Raw genomic sequence first — 24300 nt, 5'->3', positions numbered from 1 at the left:
AGAGCTCTCATTGTGCCAGACCACCTCGCGCCCAGACACCACAATATACCAACAGATCTGAAACAGACACTCACAGCTTTGGAGAGAAAAACAGCACTCTGTCTGGGGAAGACTCTACTGAGAGAAGAGAGGTTGAAAGCATCTTGAAGAAAAACTCGGACTGGATATGGGATTGGTCAAGTGGGCCAGAAAATATCCCCCACCGTGTAGTCGTTCCCGCCCCCCTTCTTGCTTTGTAGGATGATTCCAGCCTCCTTGTCGGCCATCACTGCCTTGGGCGGTCAGTTTTGTTGCTGGCACCGTCATCATTCTGCTGATTTTAAATCCCATTGTTTGTACTTAAATTTTTGTGTGCTTTTAAAATCAGCTGTATTAGTTCGAGGCCAGCCTGGTCTACAAGAGCTAGATCCGGGGACAGGCACCAAAGCTACAGAGAAACCCTGTCTCGAAAAACCAAAAAAATAAAATAAAACCAGCTGTATTGTAAGCAAATCTGTCTACTTTAAAAGACTGGAAATGAAAATAATCTTTGCCAAATCCTTTGGAGATCACTGGATTTGCATATGGGTTAATCAGTTGCCAGTGCTTCTGTTAATCCAGGTATATTCCCAGTCTTCCTCTTTTCTACAGCGTGTTTTTAAAGCTGCCTCCTCGACATGCTGCATACATCCTGCTGTACTTGTTTCACCGTCCCACACTTAACTCAGGTGAGTTAAAATAAAACAAACTTTTAACAGTCAAAAAAAAAAAAAACCAAAATCAGAGCTGAGTGATGGTGGCGCCTGCCTTTAATCCCAGGACTCGGAAGGCAGAGGAAGATGAATCCCTGTGAGCTCAAGGCCAGCCTGGTCTACAGAGTGAGTTCTAGGCCTGTTACACAGAGAAACCTGTCATTAAAAAACAAAACAAAACAAAAAAACAGACAAAACACAGTCACATTTTCTATATTTAACTCCTAACTACAGAATATCAAATCTAAGGAAAAAAGAACTACCATATAATTAAAGGATTTTTGTTTTGTTTTGTTTTTCAAGACAGGGTTTCTCTGTAGCTTTGGAAACTGTTCTGAAACTCACTCTGTAGACCAGGCTGGCCTTGAACTCAGAGATCCACCTGCCTCTGCCTGCCAAAGTGCTGGGATTAGCATGCACCACATGCTCACCTCTGGTTGTCTTTACATGAAATTATTTGTCAAAACCAGCAATTGTCCATGATATTATGCATGCCCTCTTAAACAGTCTGCCTTAGATGTTCTGTACTTTGACATGTTCAAAATTCCTACTTAAATCCTTGGAGGCAGACAGATATGTTTTAGAATTAGATTTCTTTTTTAGACTTTGAAAGGCGATAACATGTTTAGATCATAATCTCTGACAGGGATGAAGCTTATAAACAACATTAATATTTTCAGAGCAAGCCATGTAAGTGTTTTATAGGGAAGAGAGAAAACATAAATTTAATTTGGTTCTGATCTGGTTTTGTTGATAATAAATCAGTTACAAAAATAATCATTTTCAGAACTGTTTTAGATTTGGGAATTAAAGATAAGGGATTGTGGACTCATAAGAATTTCATAGAATTCAGTGTACACAATTACATTAAAACCCGGGGAATACTTTGGTATTTGCTAAAGGTTAAGAAAAATGGTCAGCTGTTACTTGGTTCATTTGACCAAGTACAAAAAGGATGTTTTCCACTTAAAATTTTTGTGCCATTCTATCATTAAAATGTTTTAAAGATTCATTTTTGTTATTTTTAAATTATGTGTATATGGGGGGGAAGGCATGTGCATATGAGGGAAGCTACCCTTGGGGTACAGAAGGGAGTGCTGGATCTCCCTGGGTCTGGCAGACGACCCAGACTCGATTCCTAGCATCCACATGGTAGCTCACAACCATCCATGCTTCCAAGAGAGCCAACGACCTCCCTCTCCTTACATCCAAGGGCACCAGGCATGCATGTGCTGCATAGACACACATGCAGACAAAACGTTCATTCACATAAAAGAAAACAATTTTTTTTTCTTTTTCGAGACAGGGTTTCTCTGTGGTTTTGGAGCCTGTCCTGGAACTAGCTCTTGTAGCCACCACCACCGGGCTTAAAGAAAATAAATTTAAAAGAAAAAATTTAGCCAGGCGGTGGTGGTGCACGCCTGTAATCCCAGCACTTGGGAGGCAGAGACAGGCGGATCTCTGTGAGTTCGAGGCCAGCCTGGTCTACCAAGGGAGTTCCAGGACAGGCTCCAAAGCTACAGAGAAACCCTATCTCGAAAAACCAAAAAAAAAAAAAAAAAAAAAAGAAGAAAAGAAAAAATTTAAATTACAATTATGTATATAATTGGGGAGGGGAAGGCAGTCACAGAACAACCTGCCGGGAATTGTTTCTTTTCTACCACTACGGTGGTCCTGGGGTGGACTTCAGGTCATCAGGTTTAGCGGCAAGCACCTTTACCCGCTGAGTTATCTTACGAGACCACGTTTTCGGTCTGTACTTGAAACAACATTTTTAATAGATACTGTATTTTACAAATATGCTGTACTGCCTGAACTGGATGCTTCTGGGGCCCCATCTGCACAATGCTTTGTTTGCAGTTGAACCTGTAACGGAGGAACCCTCATTTTTATTGAACTTTATCATTTTTTAGATGGATGCCTAGTTATTAACAGCTCAACTATACTTGAAATCTTCATTGCTTTTTTTACTTATTAAGAATAAAATTTAGGTGGAACTTACTTAACATGAATAGCCCTAAGACAAACACTAGTGGTGAGTCACGAGTACAGAGAGTTGACCTAATTATCTGGTAGGTATGGATGGACACACACACACAACCATTTGATATTCACAGAAGCAGGACTAGGGAAGTTGGTACTAGAGGGGAAGAGATCAAAAACAATCAAATAGTTACCTACTGTTCTGCTAGTGATCAGGCAAGATGCCTGGGTGGGAACGGGAATAGAAAGCTGACCTGAAAATTCCTCGGGTTGGCATGCACTGTCAAACTAACTTTACTTCTGCAGTAGGCCTCATTATGTTAGGTACCCCATGGCACTCTCTCCTCCCCCACAAATTCTGCCTGGGAAGTGGAGCATCTGTTCACAAAGCACATCACTAGTGATGAATAAAAGTTACAGACCAGACCAAATTTATTAGTAATTGCAGAGAAGAAATATGCACACTCTTCAGGAACTGTCGAACATCTTAGTGAAGAAATACTATCATAGTATATGTGATCTATAGTGCATATAAAGCTGTAACTGGGATTAAGAATGTAGGTTAGTGGCAGAGCATTTGCTTAGTATGCATCAGAGTGACCCTGGTTCCGTGTGTGTGTGTGTGTGTGTGTGTGTGTGTGTGTGTGTGTGTGTGTGTATATTTTGTAGTTCACAGAATAACATTGTTATTCTTCTGTGGTTGCTGAAGTGTGTGTCTATTTTGTTGATCACAGAATAACATTGTTATTCTTTTGTGGTAGCTGAAGTCCTACAGAAAAGTATGGCTTAGGGCTGGAGAGATGGCTCAGCAGCTGCTAAGAGCACTGGCTGCTCTTCCAGAGGTTCTGAGTTCAATTCCCAGCAATCATGTAGTGGCTCATAACCATCTGTAATGAGATCTGGTGCCTGCTTCTGGCGTCCAGGAAGAACAATGTATACATAATAAACAAACAAATAAATCTTAAAAGAAAAGTATGGCCTAGATGTGAGCACCAGATCAGCCTGCAGAAACAGTAAGGGCTGTTGGTTCTAAGACACCAGTGTCTGCTTCTTTTTTCTTTTTTATTTCTTTCTCCATCACATGACAGGTAACGAGAAAGGTTAACTTGGAGTTTTAAGCAAATTATGCGCCAATTATTCATTAATGTCTCTCAGCTCCAAATTCATCTACTTATTATAGCTTGTTGGCCTCTAACCATTCTGACAATGGATACAATACTAAGCTTTGCCAGCAGAGGGCAACGGAGACACGCTGTCTCCTGATCCCAGCATGCAGCAGGTCTTGCTATTGCAGCCTGGAGGACCAGCAGCATGGGTGTGTGAAGACACCTGGTGGCACACCGCTATGCCACATGCCAAGAACGGCAGTCGGTGGATTCCACTTTCTATGGTCCTACAATACACTACATATTCAGACCTCATACTACAGTGACATCCAGAAAATCACCAGCCAGACAACACGGGCCTTGGACTTTGTCTTGTTAGGTCAGTGACCAAGGATCAGCTTCGGTACAGGCAACATACAGACATGTAATTGACTGGCTTTCTGCATACCTCATGAGTACAAAGTTTTCAAGAGCTCGCCACTACAGCTTTGGTGTATGGGTCCCACTTAAATGTCTGTGCTTCATCAAGTATCCTTCAGAGTTTACCCCCTTAAGGCTTGTTTTCTAAAATAATTCATATTATATATTCCTCCTACTTTATGGTTTCTGTCTCCTGGTTGAACCTAAACTGAAAGGCAAAGGAATTGGAACAAACTAAATTCCTAGCAAATTGGCTGGTTTACTTGTGATTGGAGAAATACTCAGTCTCCTGGAAAATATACTTTCTTCAAGTAATAATAGTTTGTACTGTGGTTTTTTTTTTTCTTGTTTTGTTTATAGAAAAAAACACCATGGGAAGTAAAAATAAATGACACATTTTATTATCTTCTCCTGGACCTTAAGAGACAGTGTTCATTTTTCCTTCACTAACATTTTCTCAATTGTAAATTTCTATGTCTAATCGTTTTAGTTTTGAATTCTCTACAAGATTGGTTGATATGTCATACACTTTTTTTTTGCAATGAGATTACTTGGCAGAAATACATCATTCCTTTTAGCTGAATCAAGAAATAAAAAGCAGGAGCTGGTAATACAGTAGTGGCAGAATGGTTGTCTAGCACAAACAAGACCTCTGTGTTCAATCACCAGCACAGCAAAAAGAAAATTAAAAAATAAAAAAATTTCTTTAAGCGGTTTTTTTTGCATGTCTGCATGGGTATGTAATCTGTCTTCCTTAATTGCTTTCCACCCTGTTTTATGAGAGAGGGTCTCTCATCAGAATTCACCAGTTTGGCTGCACTGCCTGGCACTGACCTCCAGAGACCTGTTTTCACTACTCCTTTCCTCAGCGCTGAAGCTGAGGTGTGTACCACCGCAACACAGGGATTTCAACCCAGGTACTCACGCTTAGTTGGCAAGCAGTTCAATGACCGAGCTGTCTTCCCACTCAGCATTGTCTTTGTCAGCACCGTTCTAAAGACCTCGATCCCAACAGTGACACACTTCCTCCAACAAGGTCACACCTACCCCAGAAGGCCACACATCCCAACCCTTTCAAATAGTACCACTCCCTCAGCATTTAAACATAAGAACCTATGGGAGCCCCTCTTATTCAAACAACCATAGCAGATTTACTTACTTACGTATTTATTTTGGTGAGACAGGGTTTCTCTAGTTACCCTGGTTGCCTGGGGACTTACTTTATAGACCAGGCTGGCCTCAAACTCACACAGATCTACCAGCCTCTGCCCTTAAGTGCTGGTATTTCCTATTTCTTTTACAACATTAATTATTTATCTTGTTAAAACTACTGTAATTCTATTATAATTGTGTAGTGTTATTTTATGTTTTAACAAATAAAGCTTGCTTAAAAAGTGCAGAGCTAAGCCACTGGAGACCAGGGAGTTCAAGGCCACCCTGGACTACACAAGACTGAATCTGTCTAAAAGAGAAACAGCTCACACAAAGGTGATCCCAGCACTTGGGACCACAGGCCTTTAACCCCAGCACTAGGAGGTGGAGACAGGAGTGACTGCTAGGCAGAGAGCAGAATATAAGGCAGGAGGAGACAGGAGCTCAGTGCAGTCTGAGGTTTGGTGGAGAGATGGAGTCTGGGGATGCAGTCTGAGGACAGGCTCACCCCTTCAGTCTGAGCACTGGTAGAAGTAAAGGACTCTCCAGTGGCTGGGATCTTCTCTCATCTTCAGCATTAACCACTGTGTCTGACTCTGGGAGTTTATTATTAATACCAATTAGAATCTGTGCTACATATTCCAAACCATGAGCCCATAAAAAAGAAAATCAAGTCAGAGGTCCTTTGATTCTGGGTAGTCACATGGTCCCCATGGTCACAGGCTGTAATCAATCACCAAAGATAAAATTTCCAATGGACCCTGGGAGGTAGTTTATAGATGCTTACAGAAATGCAAACCAATAATAAAACAACAAAATATAAACTCCCCTGGTATTTAAGATCTAAAATGAAATTAAAGGAGAAGCTTATGTTAGAACTTGATGCTGGAGGAAGCTTAGATTCCAGCTGGTCTGAGCTTGACCACCAGGCTCAAAGCCCCTCCAAGGGGTGAATCATATGGAAACAACAGGGCACTTCTAAGCCCTTAGGTCAGCAAAAAGGCAGTTCACCCAGGAGAAGAGCACCACCAAGGAGCTTCAGAGAACACACTGTAAAGTTCCTCATTCGGGGAAGGAACATCAGTGTCCTAAAGAACCTTCATCATAGTGTCTAATTTGGGGCAATATCTTTGTTTCTTACCTTTTTTGAGACGCGAGTTTTTGCCTGTATGTCGACTAGTAGGTCATGAACTTGCAGAGACCCTCACGTCTTTACCTCTGAAGTATTGGGAACACAAGCATGTGTCACCAAAATCGACCTTTTTATTTTTAAATGTTTCAGAATAGAACAAACTTGAATTGATGTAGGAGTCACACTGCACTGTGAAACAAAGACATCTGATGGAGAGGGATAGCTCACATAGGGGCTGACATGCTTGTTTAACGGTCCTGTGAGTACTAACTAGCCTTATGATAACCGGGATACTGTCCACTGATGAAGCCAGTATCTTAGCCAAATGCTGTTGTTTATGAAGGTTTATCTGATGTGGTCTCTTCATGTAGCCTCACTGTTATAAGACAATCTAAGCTTTAGTGAGTTTGCTTATGTTACAATGATAACATTATAAGGATACAGAGATCACAGCCAGTGACACGGCAGAGGGTGGAAGTTCTGGTTGAGTTTTAACTGTCAACTTGACATGATCTAGAATCACCTTCAAGAGCATCTTAATAAGGAAAGTTTTTGCATTAGTTAACCTGTGGATACGTCTGTGGGGCTCGTCTTTATGTTAACTGATATAGGAGGACCCAAGCCACTGTGGGCAGCATTCCTTAGGCATGGGATCTTGAACTGTAAAAGGATGAAGACATCTAAGAGAGCAAGTGGTATCATCCATGTCCACTCCTCTCCTCACTCAACTACCGATGTGTAGCGACACAGTAGCTTCCCTGCTAAGATGGACGATAACCTAGAATTATAAGTCAAATAAGCCCTTTCCCCCTAAATGTGTCACAGCAACAGAAATGAAAACAGAACACCAACACCACACAAGCCTGAAGATCTGAGTTTGACTTACAGCCCATGCAAAAAGCCAGATGTGTGCATCTCAGTGCTCTACAGGGAAACAAGGGGAGACAAGAGAATCACTTAGAAACCCACAGGACAGCTAGCAGAAACCAGAGAGACCTTTCTGCAACAGGTGGAGGAGAGAACTGACTTCTGAATAGTTTTCCTCTCTATTTTAAAAAAATATTTAGGACCATCCCACTGACCCTAATACACACACACTACATGCACACTCTAAATAAATAAATAGTTAGGACAGAAGTGAAAGAGGAGCCAAAGTCAGCACTGTCCTCGATCTTGGCCAGAGAAGCTTTTTTCAGCAGTTAGTGCAGAAACTCCTAAGTGGTTCAAGTACTAAGAATAAGTGACCACTGGGTGCTCGGCCATAAATGAAACATCTATATAAACCTTCACAAGGCTCACTCAGCATCACGGAAGAGAGCGAGGAAAAGAACATAAAAGCCAGGGGATGGTGAAGAATTCTGTGAGATGCTGTCTTCTAGACAGGGCACGGCCACAACTCTCATGAACTCACTGCGGCTATGTTACCTCAACAGCATCAGTCAACATTCCAGCACGAAGCATTAACTGAACTCACTGGGTTACAGAGAGAAAGGAAAGAGGACACAGAGGAGAGACAGGGGAGGGGAAGGAGAGAGAACTATAAACACGGGAAGAGACCCTGCTTAGGAGTCTTGTAGGGAGAGAAAAGACTGGGGACTGGAGAGGTGACCCAGGGGTTAAGAGCACTGACTACTCTTGAGCACCTGGGTTCGATTCCCAGCACCCACATGGAGGTTCACAACTGTCTCTAACTCCAGTTCTAGGGAATCTGATGATCTCTTTGGGCTTCCATGGGCACCAGTTATGCACAGGGCACACAGACACACATGCAGGTAAAATACTTGTCACATAAAGTAATAATAAAGATAATGGAACTGGAGAGATGACTCAGAGGTTAAAAGAACCGGCTGCTCTTCCAAAGGACCCGAGTTCAGTTTTAGCACCCACATGGCAGCTCACAATTGTCTGTAACTCCAGTTCCAGGGATCAATGCCCTCTTCTGGCCTTCATTAAGCACTGGTGGTACACAGACATATATGCAGGCAAAACACTCATACACATAAAAAAAAATCAAGATATACTATACAGATGCATGAAATTATAAAGGAATAAATAAAACATAAATTAACAATGTTGAATAGAAGATGTTGATAAGATTTAAACAAGGACTTTGTTTCTTGAGACAGGGTTTCTCTTTGTAGTTCTAGCTGTCCTGGACCTTTTTTGTTCTGCCTCTTGATTAAATCTGCCTCTAGGATTAAAGACCACTACCACTGCCTGGCTCTTAAATGTGTCTTAATAGCACAGTGGAAGGCAGATTAACTAAAGTTATTTCAGTTATAATTTATATAACTTAATATAATTTTAGTTAAGATAATTTCATTAATAATAAACACTTGATAATTTTCCACTATTAAGGAGTCCAATCAAGATTCGTTCAGTTTTCTTCTTCTTTTTTTGTCTTTGTTTAGAGAAATTTAAAGTGCTGGAAGCCAAAGTTTTCAACAAGAAACATGAAGTATGGGGCTGGAGAGACAGCTCCGTGACTGGCTACTCTTCTTGATTCCTATCATTACATGGTGGCTCACACTGCCTGTAACTCCAGTTCCAAAAGATCTGACGCCCTCTTCTGGTCTCTGTGAGCAATGCACACATGCAGTGCATATAGATACACATAAAAAACACCCATACACATAAACTAAAAAAAAAAATAGTAAAAATTAAAAACAAACTTCAGCCTGTTTGGGCCATAATCTATATTCGGGATAGATAAAAGGACTAGTGTCCCTTGGCATCGTCCCTTATAAGAGGCCTAAAACCTAATGCACAGATTCATATAAATGGTCAGGGGTAGAAAAAAAGAGTCTTCTGAAACAACTTTACAGAGATGTCTCATATACTAAGGTACCAAAATCTGTTAACAATGGCTATAATTAGTATGATAGGCATTTAAAATGTTAGGATTACACTGGCTAGTGGTGGTTCATGCCTTTAATCCCAGCACTCAGGAGGCAGAAGCAGAGGTATCTTTGAGTTCAAGGTCAGTCTATCTACATAGTGAATTACAGGGCAAGCAGGGCTACACAGAGAAATCCTGTCTTAAAAAAAAATCAAACAAAAAGTTAGGGTTGATGGAATTAAAGTTGAAGTCTAAAGTGAATCAGAATATTTAAACAGGATTTACATGTATGCTTTATGGAACCACTTTCTCTATGTAGCATGGACAGAAATTATATAAATTCACTTTTCAAGTCATACCAATTAGACATGCTAAATGGGAATGAATAAACAATGTAAGCCAGAAGCTGGAGTGCAGGCAAATTCTTCATGAAGCAGCTATGGAGTCATGTTAAATATCTTTATTTCCTAGTAACTACTGCAGGGGCAATGCACTACAGAGTTTCCATTTGTTAAGTATCTTTATTTCCTAGTAACTACTGTAGGCCCAAAGGACTGCAGATTTTCCATTTGAAGAGCAACTATGAGCTTGCAATTAGATATTAAGCCAAATAGTACCCACAACTTTAGTACATCAAATGATCTTCAAACTTGAAATATTCACGGTATCTTGTAAGATCAGAAAGACTCTCTGAAGAGAAAGTTGCACAATGAAATAAATGGAAATAGTTTATACTGAATTTCTTTAACACTGGAGTGCAAAGAGATTCATACAACACAGGGCATTTCTTTTCCTTTAGGGCTGGCTGGAAATGTGTGAGGATCTGCCAGGTTCCACTGTCACTGGGACACAACACCTCTCAACAGGCAAAAAAAGAAAAAAAAAAAAAGAAAAAGGCTACTTGGTTTATGAATGGCAGCTCCAAAGCAAATGAACACACGTCACTTTAGAAGATCACTACGACAACCGAGGAACTAAAAACCAATCAGCTCAGTGGACTGAATAAATCACACGCTGTTTCTCAAGCAGTGATAAAAGAGCAGACGTTATGGTAAAGATGTTTACTGACTCAGGACTCTATTGAAAGACCTGAATAAATCCAGACCTCCCCAGCAGGAAGAAAATAGCCAAAAATCCAAGCAGGAAGAGAAGAATCAAAAATCTAGGATTAGCCGGTTAGTGACTGCGTTTCAGGTTGTAATCTTGAGAATAATCTTGAGAAACAGGGAGTTTCCCCCTTGTGATTGTCATTGTAATGTGTTTTAAGAACTAGCTGATTATGAAGTTGGGAGTGGTCCTGAGAGGCAGGGGGCTGCCCCCTTGTAATCTTCACTGGTGTTTTCGGAATTTTCTGTGACACACTCCATGCCAATTCCGGATCACTGGGCTGAGGTTTCTTACCTTAAAAATCAGTTCTCCCGGTCACTCGGGGTCGAACTCTTCCCGTGCGTGGGTTATGAGTCTCGGCCCCAGTGCACTGGTTCCCCTCTCATCTCATCATTAAAGCCTCGTGTGATTGCAGCAAGGATGGTCTCTCATGAGTTACTGGGGGGGTCGTGTTATCCCGAGACTTGAGTGAGAGTCTCCCCAGCACTGGGGGTCTTTCACTGTCATATGTCAGATAGATGGGCAGTGTAAAATCAGACTATTAAAGGCTTCCTTGCTTGCATAGGGTAGTCCCATACATCTATCACAATTGGCTATTGGGGGGCCTTGAGTACCTGCCTCAGTACCCCTCAGGGCTCGGAATTAGATGTCTGTGGCAGGCAAGGATCTGAGGGTAAAACAGATGAAACTCAGGTTTGTTACCTCTGCGTGTTCCTTATCATGCGAGGGGAGAAGGTGAAGTGAAAGAGCGTGGAGAAGAAGAAGGGGAAGAAGGAGAGTAAGGGAGGAGAAGAATAAAGAGGAAGAGGAAGAACTGATCCCATGAGGTTTCTAGTTTTTATAGCTGTAGTTGGAAAATTCCATAGGCAAGGACAATGACACTATGACAAAGCAGTACTTCGGAGCGGGTGACCCGGCTCAGGGAAGAGCCAGCATCCAAGGGGAAGTACCTGACGTCCCAAACCATCCCTGAATCCTGGGTTCACCCTTTCTCCTCATCTAATCTCTTTTCTGATAACCAGCTTTGGGGACGCCAGGATTTATTTGTTAGCAAAGGTGGGGCATGCCGCTTTCCTGCTCAGTGCCTGTCTTCTATAGAAATTTCTGTGTGGTCTGTGAGCAGGTAATTTTAAGGGATGATTCTATGTAAATTTGTCTGCTAGAACAAAAAGTGAATGAATTCCTTCCTTCCAAGGCCTCCTGGTGTGGAGGAGTAGAACAAGATCATTCCACTTCCAGTGCAGAGGTTACACTGCTGAGCTGTTCTGGGAATGAATCCCATTTTGAAGGGAAGAACCATGGCTTCACAAGGTTTCCACAGATATGACAGCGACTTTTTCAAAAGCCATGTGTTCCCACAGCTCTGCAAAACGAGTTATTCCACGTGGACGTGTATGTAGTAGACATGTGCGTACACACTTCCCGTGGATCCGTCTACTGGTCTGTCAGCTGTGCGTTCACTGTGCAGTCTTGTGGGCTCCAACAATAATAAACAAACATTATTGGCTTGAATAAAATCTTCCTTACCGCTTTAAAAACAACACAAATAGAGCTAGACTTGGTAACACACGCTTGTAACCCCACTTGGGAGGTGGAGAAATGAGAATTAGGAGTTCCAGGTTATCCTCAGAGATACACAGCGAGCTCAGCAAGCTCAAAGCCAGCCAGGGCCACAAGAGACTCTTATCTCAAAAAAAAAAAAAAAAAAAAACAAAACAAAACCATTCACTGAATGGCTCACACCTTTAATCCCAACACTTCGGAGGCAGAGGCAGAATTTGAGGCCAGCCTGGTCTACGTAGTTGGTTCCAGGACAGTGAGGGCTGTTACGTAGAGGAAACCCTGACTGGAAAAACAACAACAACAAAACAAACAAAAAGAGAAACAATTCTAACGACACTAAGGTAAATTTAACATAAAATAGCACATGGAGATGTACTCACTGGTAGAACACTTGCCTAACATGTTCAAGGCAACTCCTAACCCCCAACCCCCAAATCTAGTAATACTAAAATATTAGTTGGTTAAATTATATTGCTTTTTGCATCAAGGTCATGGAAACATAGCTTCTTTCTATCAAAATATTTGGTTTGTTTTTATGATTAATAAGGTATAACCAGCAAGTGCAGTCTACTTTGGCATGACTGCAATATACAATGAAGACTTCCAACATTCTAAAAAAATCTCCAAGTAGCTTCTGCTTTCCAACAACTAGTGACAGAGAAGAGTACTATGGGATGGCAGAGAAGCCCCGCAGAGGCACGGGAACAGGAACAAGAGTTGGTGTAGGTGGCAGTAACTGCTTATTTCCTCTGTGAAGAACCAAAGGAGTACGTAAGCAAGACCCAAAAGTGTTCTGGAGGCTTTAATTATTGATACAAAAAGCCAGACACTGGTGTTTAAATTCTCCATCTTTTGTATTAAAGAGGATCATGTCTGGCTTCCTGTAACCTCCAGACTCTTCTGATATGAGGTACTAGGAAACAGTCTTGACTTCCTGGGTGCATTCTCTACTTAAAAATTTATAGCCACTGAAAAAAGATTGTGACAGAATTACTCTCTAGATAACAGACTGAATCAGTCTAAATAAATTGTGGATTAAAATTTCAAGTCAGTTTAATGAACACTTTCATCACTGAAATCCATCTACTTACAGAGTCATGGGTTTCCATGGTAACTGTCTGGTTCTTAAGCACCTTTAAACCATATGGCATATATTTATCAATATGTAAGGAATGAAGTGGCAAATATACTTAAACCCCTTACACAGAATCACAGAGGGGAAAAAGAGCACCAGAGGGCAAATCAACGTAAAGACTCCTTTTAAAATGTGTTCATTTTAGTGTCTTTCTCTAAGGGGAGAGACATTATCAATGTTAAAAACCACCAAAATTGCATCTACACAAAGCTTTTGTTTCATATTTTACAACTATTTAGTATGATACATTTACCATATAGTTGAAGAATGAGCAAGTAATTTAAAGGTAAGTATTGAGACGTAGGGAGGTTATGTGTAGGCCCAGTACAGTTACCAACATGGGTTAGTTGTCAGGAGAGGTGGATGGAAGCCTACATTGGACTATCCCATTGCTTACTTGTGCTAATTATCCCCCCTGGGCCTCAATTTCCCCCTGGATAAAAGGAGCATCACATATAGTCTAAAAATTCTAGATGGGTCTTCTCATTTAACTTCCGCAATTGATCAGGTGTGGGTGGCAAAACATCCAGGAGATATGGGGACCAAGACTTCTGAAAATTAAGTCAGTGACCCACAGGGCCTATAGTTTAATAAAGGACAGAGCAGAGATTTGAAACCAAGGCATTTATGACTTCTAAAACCAATACTGGTTAAACGTTTTAAAAAGGTTATTTTTTTTTTTAGGTGTATGAGTGCTTTGCTCGAGTGTATGTCTGTGCTTCGTACGTGTGCCTGATGTCCTTGGAGATCAAAAGGTCTTAGATCCCCTGACTGGAGTTACAGACTGTTGTGAGCTGCAATGTGAGTGCTCAGAATCAACCCACGTCGGCTGCAAGGGCAGCAAGAGTCCAGCTTTTAACCACTGAGTCATTTCTCCATCATTTAAACATTCTAATCCCCAAACCCTCACTGAGAGCTGGCATGGCTCAACTCTCCACCATCTCTTCAGGGAAAAGAGTAACAGGTAATGGTGAGCACTAAGAAAGAGGGCAAAAGGAACATAAAGGACTCAGATGAGCCATGGGAGCACTCCCTGATAACAAAGCACAACACTGAACACATTATCAAAAACTATTACGTAGGATAAACTGAGAAACCTCATGAAGTGCTGTCAACACACAAATAGTGTCAACACACACACAAGATGGAGAAGCATAAATATAGCCTGCTTGGCTCAGTTTCACTTATAATTTAAAATAGAAAAATAAAAAAAGAAAGTGAAAAAAATAAACATGACAGCAACAGTGGGAGCCTGTTCCACAATTCTGCCAACCTAAATACAAAGTAGCAAAATGCTAATCCAGATATCTGTGCCATATTTTCCAAAGTCTCAACAGTGCACATGGCTAGTTTACAGTTTCCAACCATTCAGTAGCTTTATGACATAACATCTCTGCTTCTGTAAATTCATGTTCAGATGGGAACAGGTAGCCTAGTCTAGGCTCAGTACCAGTCATTCACTAGTCACATACTAGTGAAACAAAATTCAACTTGTTAGTATCTTAACTAAATCTGTGTTGGGAGACACTGAATAAAAGATACAATAAAGATAATACCATCTGGGACTTGGAGGTTAAAAACACAATTACACACAACTCTAGCAGATCTGTTGCTAGGTCTGGGGAGGCAATCTGTTTCCTACCTGCATATCTCTTTCTCACTCATAAAATGTTCCTACAGGCAAATGTCCAAAGTTATCTGCCTCAGGAAGTTGCAGAGTAAACATTATATTTATTACTTTCAAATGCCACCTGAATTTCCATGTAAAACTTTGTCAATTTGTAAATAAAGCAACAGAGTCCAAACTGGGTGGTGGTGGTGGTGGTGCAAGAAGGCAGAGGCAGGTGGATCTCTGTGAGTTCAAGGCCAGCCTGGTCTACAAGAGCTATCCAAGACAGTCAGGGCTGTTACACAGAGAAACCCTGCCTCAAAAAATAAAAAAAGTCCATTAGTCACTGCGAGTAACAGGTTTCAATGTATCTAATGATTATATGTTGTGGGTAAAGAGTTTTTTCATTTAAAAATATAAACAAATAAATACACCCAAATACAACACAACAATTTCGATTCCTTCCTGTGTATCTCTGCAGTCACTGTCACTTCAAATAGAAACAAAATAGTTTCTCATCTCACCCAAGCCTATTCTCTTTATGCAAAACAGAAGAGACTTTGGGTCATTAATTGAATCCACAATGAAATAGGGTAGCACAGGCATAAGTACTTGCTTTTAGAAAACAAAGTGCCAAGGACACCTACCTTGTGAGTAGAGAAGGATCTGCATCTCTAGAAGGACACAGGTAAACACTTGAACGAGGTTCTCTAATCCCAGGAGCTCGAAGGCCTCTCGGAGAGGGTAGTCAGAAAGAGGGAGTTCATTGGGCCCAGGCCTCTGGCAGATGACAGGCTCATAAACACCATAAAACTTTAGTGACCTCCCAGGAGGTGGAAGGGGTACCTCATAGAGAATATTATGGATGTAGCTCTCAAGGGGCAAGGGTGGTGGCTGCTGAGAGGTAACAGCCTTGTAAAGTTGGAGGAGGAATTTCTTGCAGGCTTGCATGAAAGGCAGAGGTGTGATCAAGCAAATACTTTTTGAAACATACAAGGTGTCTCTGTTGATGTCGTAAGAGTTGTATCGCTGGAGTTTCAAAAGAGAGGTTGCGTCTCCCTCATCAATACTGCTTGCCAGCGAGTCCATGCTGCAGGAGGAGGAAGCGTACACACTGCCGTGCTGCTCGGCATTGTGCATCTGGTACAGCGTCTGCATCGCTGTGCAGATCTGCTTACTTGTGACTTCTTCATAAAAAGTGAGAACAAAGCCGTAGGTGCGAGAACCGTCTTCGCGGGTGATGATGAACGAGTGGAACTGGGGCTCCTTATTGTCCGCTTGTGTTCTGAAAGACAGCCCTTTGGGCATGCACAGCTGTGGAGACAGGGGACCATCAGAGCGCAGTACATGCATCACTTCAAAACAGAAAAAAGGAAATTATTTTCTTTTTAACAGGATATAAAGGGTTAGTCTAACCCAGATTTAACTTTAGCGACAGCTTCAAATTAGAATCATAGTGTAAGTTCTTCACTTACACGTAGATAAAATATTCTCAAAAGAAATAGACGAGCGGCCGACTGGGCTCAGCAGCTAAGGTGCTATCTCCAACTGCAAGTCTCAGCCCTGGTTCAACTCCTGGGACACACTCAGTAAAAAGAGAACTGACGTCTACAAGTTGCCCTCTGACCTCTACATGCGTGCACACACACAAACAAAAAATGTATTTTAAAAATAGATGTAAACATATGTGGAAAAAATAATCACGGTGTGGGTATTACACAAAGAGGGCTTTATTAAGGAGATGAGAGTCAGAGAGACTGCTCAGCAGGAAAAGTCAAGGTCGCTGTCAAGCTTGAGTTCTACCACCAGAGCCCACGTGGTGGGGGGAGAAAGCTGTCTCCTGACTTCCACAGACAGACAGACACATTATGCACGCAAAACCTCACACTAAATATATGTAAAATATCTTTTAAATTTTAAAAGAGAGTGAGATCTTTGATTTGGATTAAGTAACTCAGAAAAAAAAAGCGCCCTGATCTTGAACAAGACTTGAAGACAGAACACGCTGGGATACTTTACAATCTCTGAGACAGAGTCTGTACAATCCTGGCTGGCGTGGACTCCCAGTATAGACCATGCAGTCCCGGAACTCAGACCCATCTACCTCTGCCTCCTGAGTACTGGGATTAAAGATGTGTGCCATCATGCCCAACTTTAAGTACTATTTTTATAGTGATTATGACAGAGTTTCAGGGGGAAAGGTGAAGGCCGTTTTGATTAGTGAAAAAAATAAAAACAACAGTTATCCTATGCAGGACAAAAAATTAAGAAGACATTAGAAAAGAAAGGAGTCCCCATGCTCCAGAGTCTGAAGAATTTGTTAAGTGAAAAATAAGAAATCCATCATATGGGACTGGAGTGATGGCTCAGCATTTAAGAGCACTGGATTACTCTTCCAGAAGACCAGAATTTGATTTCCATTACCCCCACGATAGATTACAACCATCTGCTCACTCCGGTTCCAGGCGATCCTAAGCCCTCTTCTGGCCTCCATTGGTACCACATGTACATATACTGCAGTGTACATTACGTGTACACAAAACACCCGTGTACACAGAATCATTTGAAACATCATCTCCTCTGCAGTCCTGTGGCCTGGGGTGGTTTTCTTTCTCAAGCTTACCACAAGTTTACCACAGCTCTCACTCTGTGACCTCACTTTTAAGTTAGTTCTCTGGCAACTCTTTGAGCTACAACTTCATATGATACCAATAATGTACATTTGTCTTTATTTTTACATTGGGGGGGGGCACACAGACTCACTATGTAGCTGTGGTTGTCCTAGAATTTTGTTCTCTATGTAGACCAGGCTGGCCTCAAACTCACAGAAATCTGCTTGGTTCTGCTTTTGCCTGCTGAATGCTAGGATTAAAGGGGTACATCATCACACCCCAGACACAGTGGCTATTTTAAAGTGTGATTCTCCCTTAAAAACTGGATCTATTTTACTCTTTCCCTAAGTATCTCTATGTAAAAAAAAAATCTCTTAATATATTCCAACTCTGCTCCATATAGGCCAATCATGAAACTTCTTCTAGGGACAAAGTCAAGGATTCTAGGTTTTTGTGAGTGGAAATCTCTGAAAAGATGTGTTTCTGGTTGAAGGGCACTGCAGATGCTGACATCGCTTTTGCTATTTTGAACAAATATGATGCTTTATCCTAGAAAAATAAACTTTGATAATGAAACCTTTTTATTTACTAAAACAGAAGAATAAAACAATAATTTTCAATTATTCATAACAGAGATTTTAAAAGACCTAAATAAGGTTCATTTTGCGACAGATTATACTTCTCCTACAGAATCAGATAACTATTTGAATCTCTGGACAACCAAATCTGTCACACTGACTCAACTCCACCATACAGTGTGAAACACACAGAGGCTTGGGGTGGCTTTGTTCTAACATGACTGAGTAAGAATAAACAGTTAAATTTTGTTCAATCCCTATAATAAAATTCAACAGCAGTGACAACGGATACAAGGTTAAAAACGACAGCTCCACCTCTCACTGGCCACACGTTCTGTAAGTTCTGAAGCAACAAATAAGAAAACAGGTGACGATGGCCATGTCTGTGGCCCGCAGCATCGCAGTGGACCACAAGGACACCATTTACAATGTGTCTTTCACCTTCCACAGGTTCCCGATGGCATCTGCTCCAGCAACTGACCAGAAGGTTGAGGCTTAACGGTACTTGACAAATGTCAGTGCCCGCAGGGAGAGGTGGTTCCCCGTCTCAGGAAGGTCTGAGATAAAGTGAAAGTGGAGGTTGGCATTGCACTGCTGGATGGAAGACACGCAGTGATCTGCATGCTGTGGGACACGGCGCATCCTGAATGTGGACCGGTTTCGGCCTCCTGTTCTTCTGACTTAACAGCTGTTGTGTGGGAAGAAAGAGCAGGAGAATCGAGTGATAAACTGTGAGGACGGAGTCACTGGGTGAGGAGGACAGCACAGCATCCATTACCAATGTGAAATCTGCTCCCACGCATATGGGTCTGACTTCAGCAACCTGTCCAGCAGATGGTGTGGTAAGAAGATGCGAGACACCAGATGTTGCAGATCTCGGCCAGCGCTCTGCCGAGTGACAGCTCATGTTTCCTGGACCACTTCCAGCTACTGCACTCACCCCTCCAGACAGCTGTGGGAAGTGGTAGCACTAGTCCATTCCATGCAATGGCTGAGGTGCGGGGGTTTTCTTTTGTTTGTTTGGGTTTTATTTCAGTTTGGTTTTGGTTTTACAAGACTAGGTTTCTCTGCGTAACAGATCTGTCTGTCTTGAAACTCGATTTGTAGACCAAGCTGGCCTCAAACTCAGAGATGCACCTGCCTCTGCCTCCCGATTGCTAGGATTACAGGCGTGCGCCATCACCGCCCGGATCAGAGTTTTTATTACAGCTAAAACACCATGAATAATGCAAACTGAAACTCTTATGACCATCACTGATCCTGTTCATGATATTGTACTTGCTCCAAATTTGGAAAGACCTTTCCACATTCTGGCAATAGCAACTAAAGATATAAGAATTTTCACATTAAAACTTGTGAGGAAAGAACTTACTTCTGGTGGTTCAACATAATTTAAATCCAGATTGTGGCTCAGTTTGGTGATCATAATTCTCGTGTCTGGCAGGTAGCTAGAATATAACAGGAACAGTGCTAGCATCTTCAGGAGATGACAGCTATGTAAGGTTGTGGAAAGCTAATTACACGGACAATTAGAAGTATTCTGAAGGGTAACGAGAGCCCAGCAAAGGGGAGTTCTCAGCACCCGAGCACAGGCTGGAGCACCTTTATTCACTGCGTGTTGCATGGACACAGGAATGGAAGGCAAACACCTTTTCCCTTCCCCAGCACCACCTGAACTCTACCAAGACACATTAGCAGCTAAAAATACACTGTATATAATTTTTTGTACTAGTCAGTTTGTCCGCATTATAAATGGAGAGACTTTTTGTTGAGACATTATCAAAATAATTTTGTTTTTTTATTCTTTTGAGACAGGGTTTCTCTGTAGCTTTGGCACCTGTCCTGGAACTAGCTCTTATAGACCAGGCTGGCCTCGAACTCACAGAGATCTGCCTGCTTCTGCCTCCCAAGTACTGGGATTAAAGGCACGGGCCACCACTGTCCAGCTGAGACAAAACAATTTTTTGTAAGTGTTCTTGAAACATGGGCTTAAAAACTAAAAAGATTGGGCTGGAGAGATGGCTCAGAGGTTAAGAGTACTGGCTGCTCTTCCAGAGGTCCTGAGTTCAATTCCCAGCAACCACATGGTGGCTCACAACCATCTGTACTGAGATCTGGCGCCCTGCTCTGGCGTGCGGGCACACATCGAGGCAGAATGTTGTATACAAAATAAATAAATAAATAAATATTAAAAAACCTAAAAAGATTGTTAATATCCTCATAAATAGTTGGGAGAAGGTAAAATACTTTATTCCTTTGGAAGAAATTAGGCATGTGTTCCATTTTCTAAAATAAGCTGATAGGTTCTTATAATTTTTATTTGAAACTGAATAAAAGTTTTTTATAAATTAAAACAACAACAAAAACCTGCCTGACTTGAAGCTGTCAGGCTGCTGGCAGATCAGATGGAGACTAAGCTTCATGCCCAGCCTAGGAAACAGACCTGAGAGGATCCGTCTTCACTGGATAGCCCTCTAGTCTGTGAACCATTCCAATGGGAGTGCAGTCTGACAAATCTACCCAAATCATACATTTCTATGCCAATTATCTTGCTTGCTTACTTATTTACTGTTTGTAAAACATATCTTACGTGGTCAGGCTTGTTATGTGGCCAACAATGGTCTTGACTTACTGATCCTCCTAGCGCTACCTCCCCAGGGGCTAGAAGTAAAGGCTTGCTATCATGCCTGGCTCTCTGTATCTTTTTAAAAGGGACTTATTTATTTTTATTTTAAGTGTTTTGTTTTTATATATGTATGCACACCATGTACCTGCTTGGTACCTCAGAAAGCCTAAAGAGAGTGCCAGGTTCCCTGGAACTGGAGTTACAGACAGCTGTGAGCTGCTACACTGTGTGCGGAAAGTAAACCCAGGTCCTCTGTAAGAGCAACAAGCGCTCTTAATTGTGGAGACATGTCTGTAGCTCCCCAGAAGTTCCCCTTTTATATCAAGTGGGCAGTGTGGAAATGCAGCGACAGGCAAAGACACTGCTTTTAAAAAGGTCAAATTTGATTTTTTTTTTTTTTGGTTTTCATGTTTTTTGTTGTTTTTAATTATTGTTTTTGTTTTTGTTTTGTTGATAGGGTCTCATGTATTCCAGTCTGGTCATGAACCTTCTATGTAGCCAGCCAAGAATGAACTTGAACTCTTGATCTTTCGGTCTCTATCTTCCACGTGCTAAGGTTATGTCACTATGCAGGCTAAGACTTAAGTTTATTGACAGCTTTCCTACCATCCAAATCAGAGAATCAAAGCTCACAATTTTTTTGAAAAGTGGCCAGCTATTCAGTTAAGGGTTTGTAGCTTTCTTGAGCACACATTCAAACATTTACAAGGAAAGCTTGCCAAAAGTTATATTCAAGTGAAGAAAGACTTCCTATGACACAGATAACAGATGTAAGAATTTTTCTTAAATGCTTTTCTACAAACTAAAAAGGCAAAATTTGTATTTCTAATTCTGGGAATTGTGAGTTGGAAAATATGATGAATTACATAAATTACCAGGAACAAAGACATATTTCTCAGACAACCTGAGAGATAATCACAATTTGCTTACCATGGCTCTTAGGTCTCTTGTTAACCAACAATATTGTTATTTACCAATAATATCCTCTTCAACTAACAATAAGATAACTAACAATAAGATGTGTCTTGTAACCAAACACTGGACAATGCTGTCCATATCCTTCTTCTAGTATGAGTGACCAAGGGTCCTTAATTATCTCACCTTCTGGGCAGTTTGGCTAGAATTTTATTGAATTTATTTTTTTCCATTTATTTATTTATTTGGTTGGGTGGTATTTTCAAAGAGTTCTATGTAGTCCTGGCTGGATTTTAACGAATGAGTAGATATAATGAACTCTACTGCCTCTACTTCTCAAGTGCTGGAATTACATTTTTTGGTTTGAGTTTTAGCAATTCCCCTTTCCAAATTCTATAATTCTAACACTCCATATCCTTTTTATTAGAAAGATTTTTTTTACAGAAGCTTTTCAGTTTCAGGAGGTCCCATTTATTAATTGTTTCTCTCACTGTGATGCTGGGGTTATACTTAGGAAGTGGTTCCCTGTGCCAATGCATTCAAGTGTACTTCCCACTTTCTCTTCTTTTTTTTTTTTTTAAATATTTATTTATTTACTATGTATACAGCTAGCCAGAAGAGGGTACCAGATCTCATTACAGATGGTTGTGAGCCACCATGTGGTTGCTGGGAATCGAACTCAGGACCTTTGGAAGAGCAGGCAATGCTCTTAACCACTGAGCCATCTCTCCAGCCCCCCACTTTCTCTTCTATAAGGTTCAGTGTGGCTGGCTTTATGTTGAGGTCTTTGATCCATTTGAACTTGAGTTTTGGGCATGGTGATAGATATGAGTCTAATTTCATCCTTCTACATGTTGATTTCAGTTATGCCAGCACCACTTGTTAAATATGCTTTCTTTTTTCCATTTGATATTTTTTGCTTCTTTATTAAAGATCAAGTGTTCAAAGATGTGTGGATTAATATCCAGGTCTTCTACTTGGTTCCATTGGTCCTCCTGTCTGTTCTTATGCCAATACCAGACTGTTTTCAGTACTGTAGCTGTGTAGTAGAGTTTGAAGTCAGGGATTGTAATGCCTCCAGAAGTTCTTTTATTGTACAGGATTGTTTTGGCTATCCTGGGTTTTTTGTTTTTCCATGTGAAATTGAGTGCCCTTCTTTTGAGGTCTTTGAAGAATTTTGCTGGGATTTTGCTGGGCATTGCGTTGAATCTGTTTAAATGATGCATCTAAGTTCCTTACCAGCACAGCACCTGAGAGGCTGAGGCAGAAAGACTGCCAAAATCACAAGGCTGTCTGGGCTACAGTGAAATACTGTCTACTGAAGAAAAAAAATATTGTTGGCAAGATGGCTCAGTGGGTAAAAAGATACTTATGACCGAACCTGACAACTGAGTTTGGTCACCAGGACATACATGGCAGAAAGAGAGAAAGGACTCTTCCTAGTTGTCTTCCATTTCCACGGGCATAACCGAGCCCATGGACATATATACACAGTGTAAAAGTTCCTTTCCATCTTCATGATGCCTGTGAAAAATGACAATACAAACCCACCACACATTATTCCTTGATATGTGGAAACACTGTGTTCCGTCCCTCAAGCAGAGTGGTTCATCACTGTTTACCAAGCATCTATGTATTAATACAAACCCCAAACAGCTTAACAGTAGGAAATGAAATGGACTTGAGGTTCTGTATTCCTAACAAGCAATATACTGTGAGAACTGCTGTGGAAAACCTGAGAAAGTATCTTCTCTGAGACTCAGTTTCCCCATCTGTAAAAGACAGACAGTATTGTATTTCTAGGGGTCTGTGCAGAGAAAGAGCATTTGATATTCTTCCAGAGGACCTGAGCTGACCCTCTAGCTCCAGCAGGTCTGATGCCCTCGTCTGGCCTCTGTGGACACTCATACACATGTAGCATACAAAAAGTAGACATGTACATTAAAAAATAAAATCTTAAAATTACTATTTTCACAGAATGTAAAGGATTAATTGTATCAAATAATACAGACATTTACCATTTATATTCTATTCAGATAAAAGGAATGCTAAACAAATAGGAGAGAAAAAGAAAAAACTATACCATGTTCACTGCATCTTGATCAAAAGGGTTCCATTCTATGCTCTGAGGATAATGGGCCAGAACTTTTGATTTGAACGTTCTTCTCAAAGGACTCTGGTCAAAATTTTCGCCTACAACAAATAATTAATAATCAATGAATAACTGGAACTTAAAAAACAAAATAATTTAAAAAATAATTTCTATATGTATTTTTTTTCCAAGACAGAGTGTCTCTGTATAGCCCTGACTGTCCCAAAACTTGCTCTATAGAGCAGGATGGCCTCAGACTCAAATCTCCCTGCCTCTGCTCAGTGTTGGGATTGAAGGTATGTGGTACTGTGCCTGGCTAATATACATGTATATTTTTTAAAACATTTACTGATTATACTTAATAACCTTATTTTAAAACTATTGTCAACTGAGGAACTATCAATAAAAAGTCTGCACTCAAGAGGCAGAGGCAGGTGGATCTCTGTAAATTCTATATAGTGAAAATCCCAGGCTAGTCAAGGTTACATGGTAAGACTTTGTCTTAAAAGCTCAAAAAAGAAATAGTAAACAAAAATTTAAAAAATAGGGGGCTGGAGAGATGGCTCAGAGGTTAAGAGCATTGCCTACTCTTCCAAAGGTCCTGAGTTCAATTCCCAGCAACCACATGGTGGCTCACAACTCTCTGTAATGAGGTCTGGTGTCCTCTTCTGGCCTTCAGGCATACACACTGACAGAACAT

General features: G+C 41.0%; 1 protein-coding gene and 1 pseudogene across 4 annotated transcripts in view; one reads left to right on the top strand and one right to left on the bottom strand.

Annotated features, from left to right (window-relative positions):
• Dennd5b (DENN domain containing 5B) overlaps positions 1–24300 on the bottom strand; it is a 117399-nt gene that overhangs the window by 67001 nt on the left and 26098 nt on the right. For 2 of the 4 annotated variants that reach the window (XM_075982219.1, XM_075982220.1), the window contains 2 exons: positions 23592–23701; positions 15425–16091 (listed from right to left, as the gene is read on the bottom strand). In XM_075982219.1, the coding sequence (XP_075838334.1) occupies positions 15425–16091; positions 23592–23701 (777 nt within the window). Of the gene's footprint in view, positions 1–15424; positions 16133–23591; positions 23702–24300 lie in introns of those variants that run through there. The other 2 variants (XM_075982221.1, XM_075982222.1) reach the window with 2 other exon arrangements.
• On the top strand, positions 18347–19426 carry LOC142855680 (nucleoporin SEH1-like; annotated as a pseudogene).

The sequence above is a fragment of the Microtus pennsylvanicus genome, chromosome 8 (assembly GCF_037038515.1).
Source record: "Microtus pennsylvanicus isolate mMicPen1 chromosome 8, mMicPen1.hap1, whole genome shotgun sequence".
NCBI lineage: Eukaryota > Metazoa > Chordata > Mammalia > Rodentia > Cricetidae > Microtus > Microtus pennsylvanicus.
This window is presented reverse-complemented; position numbering and strand designations above follow the sequence as displayed.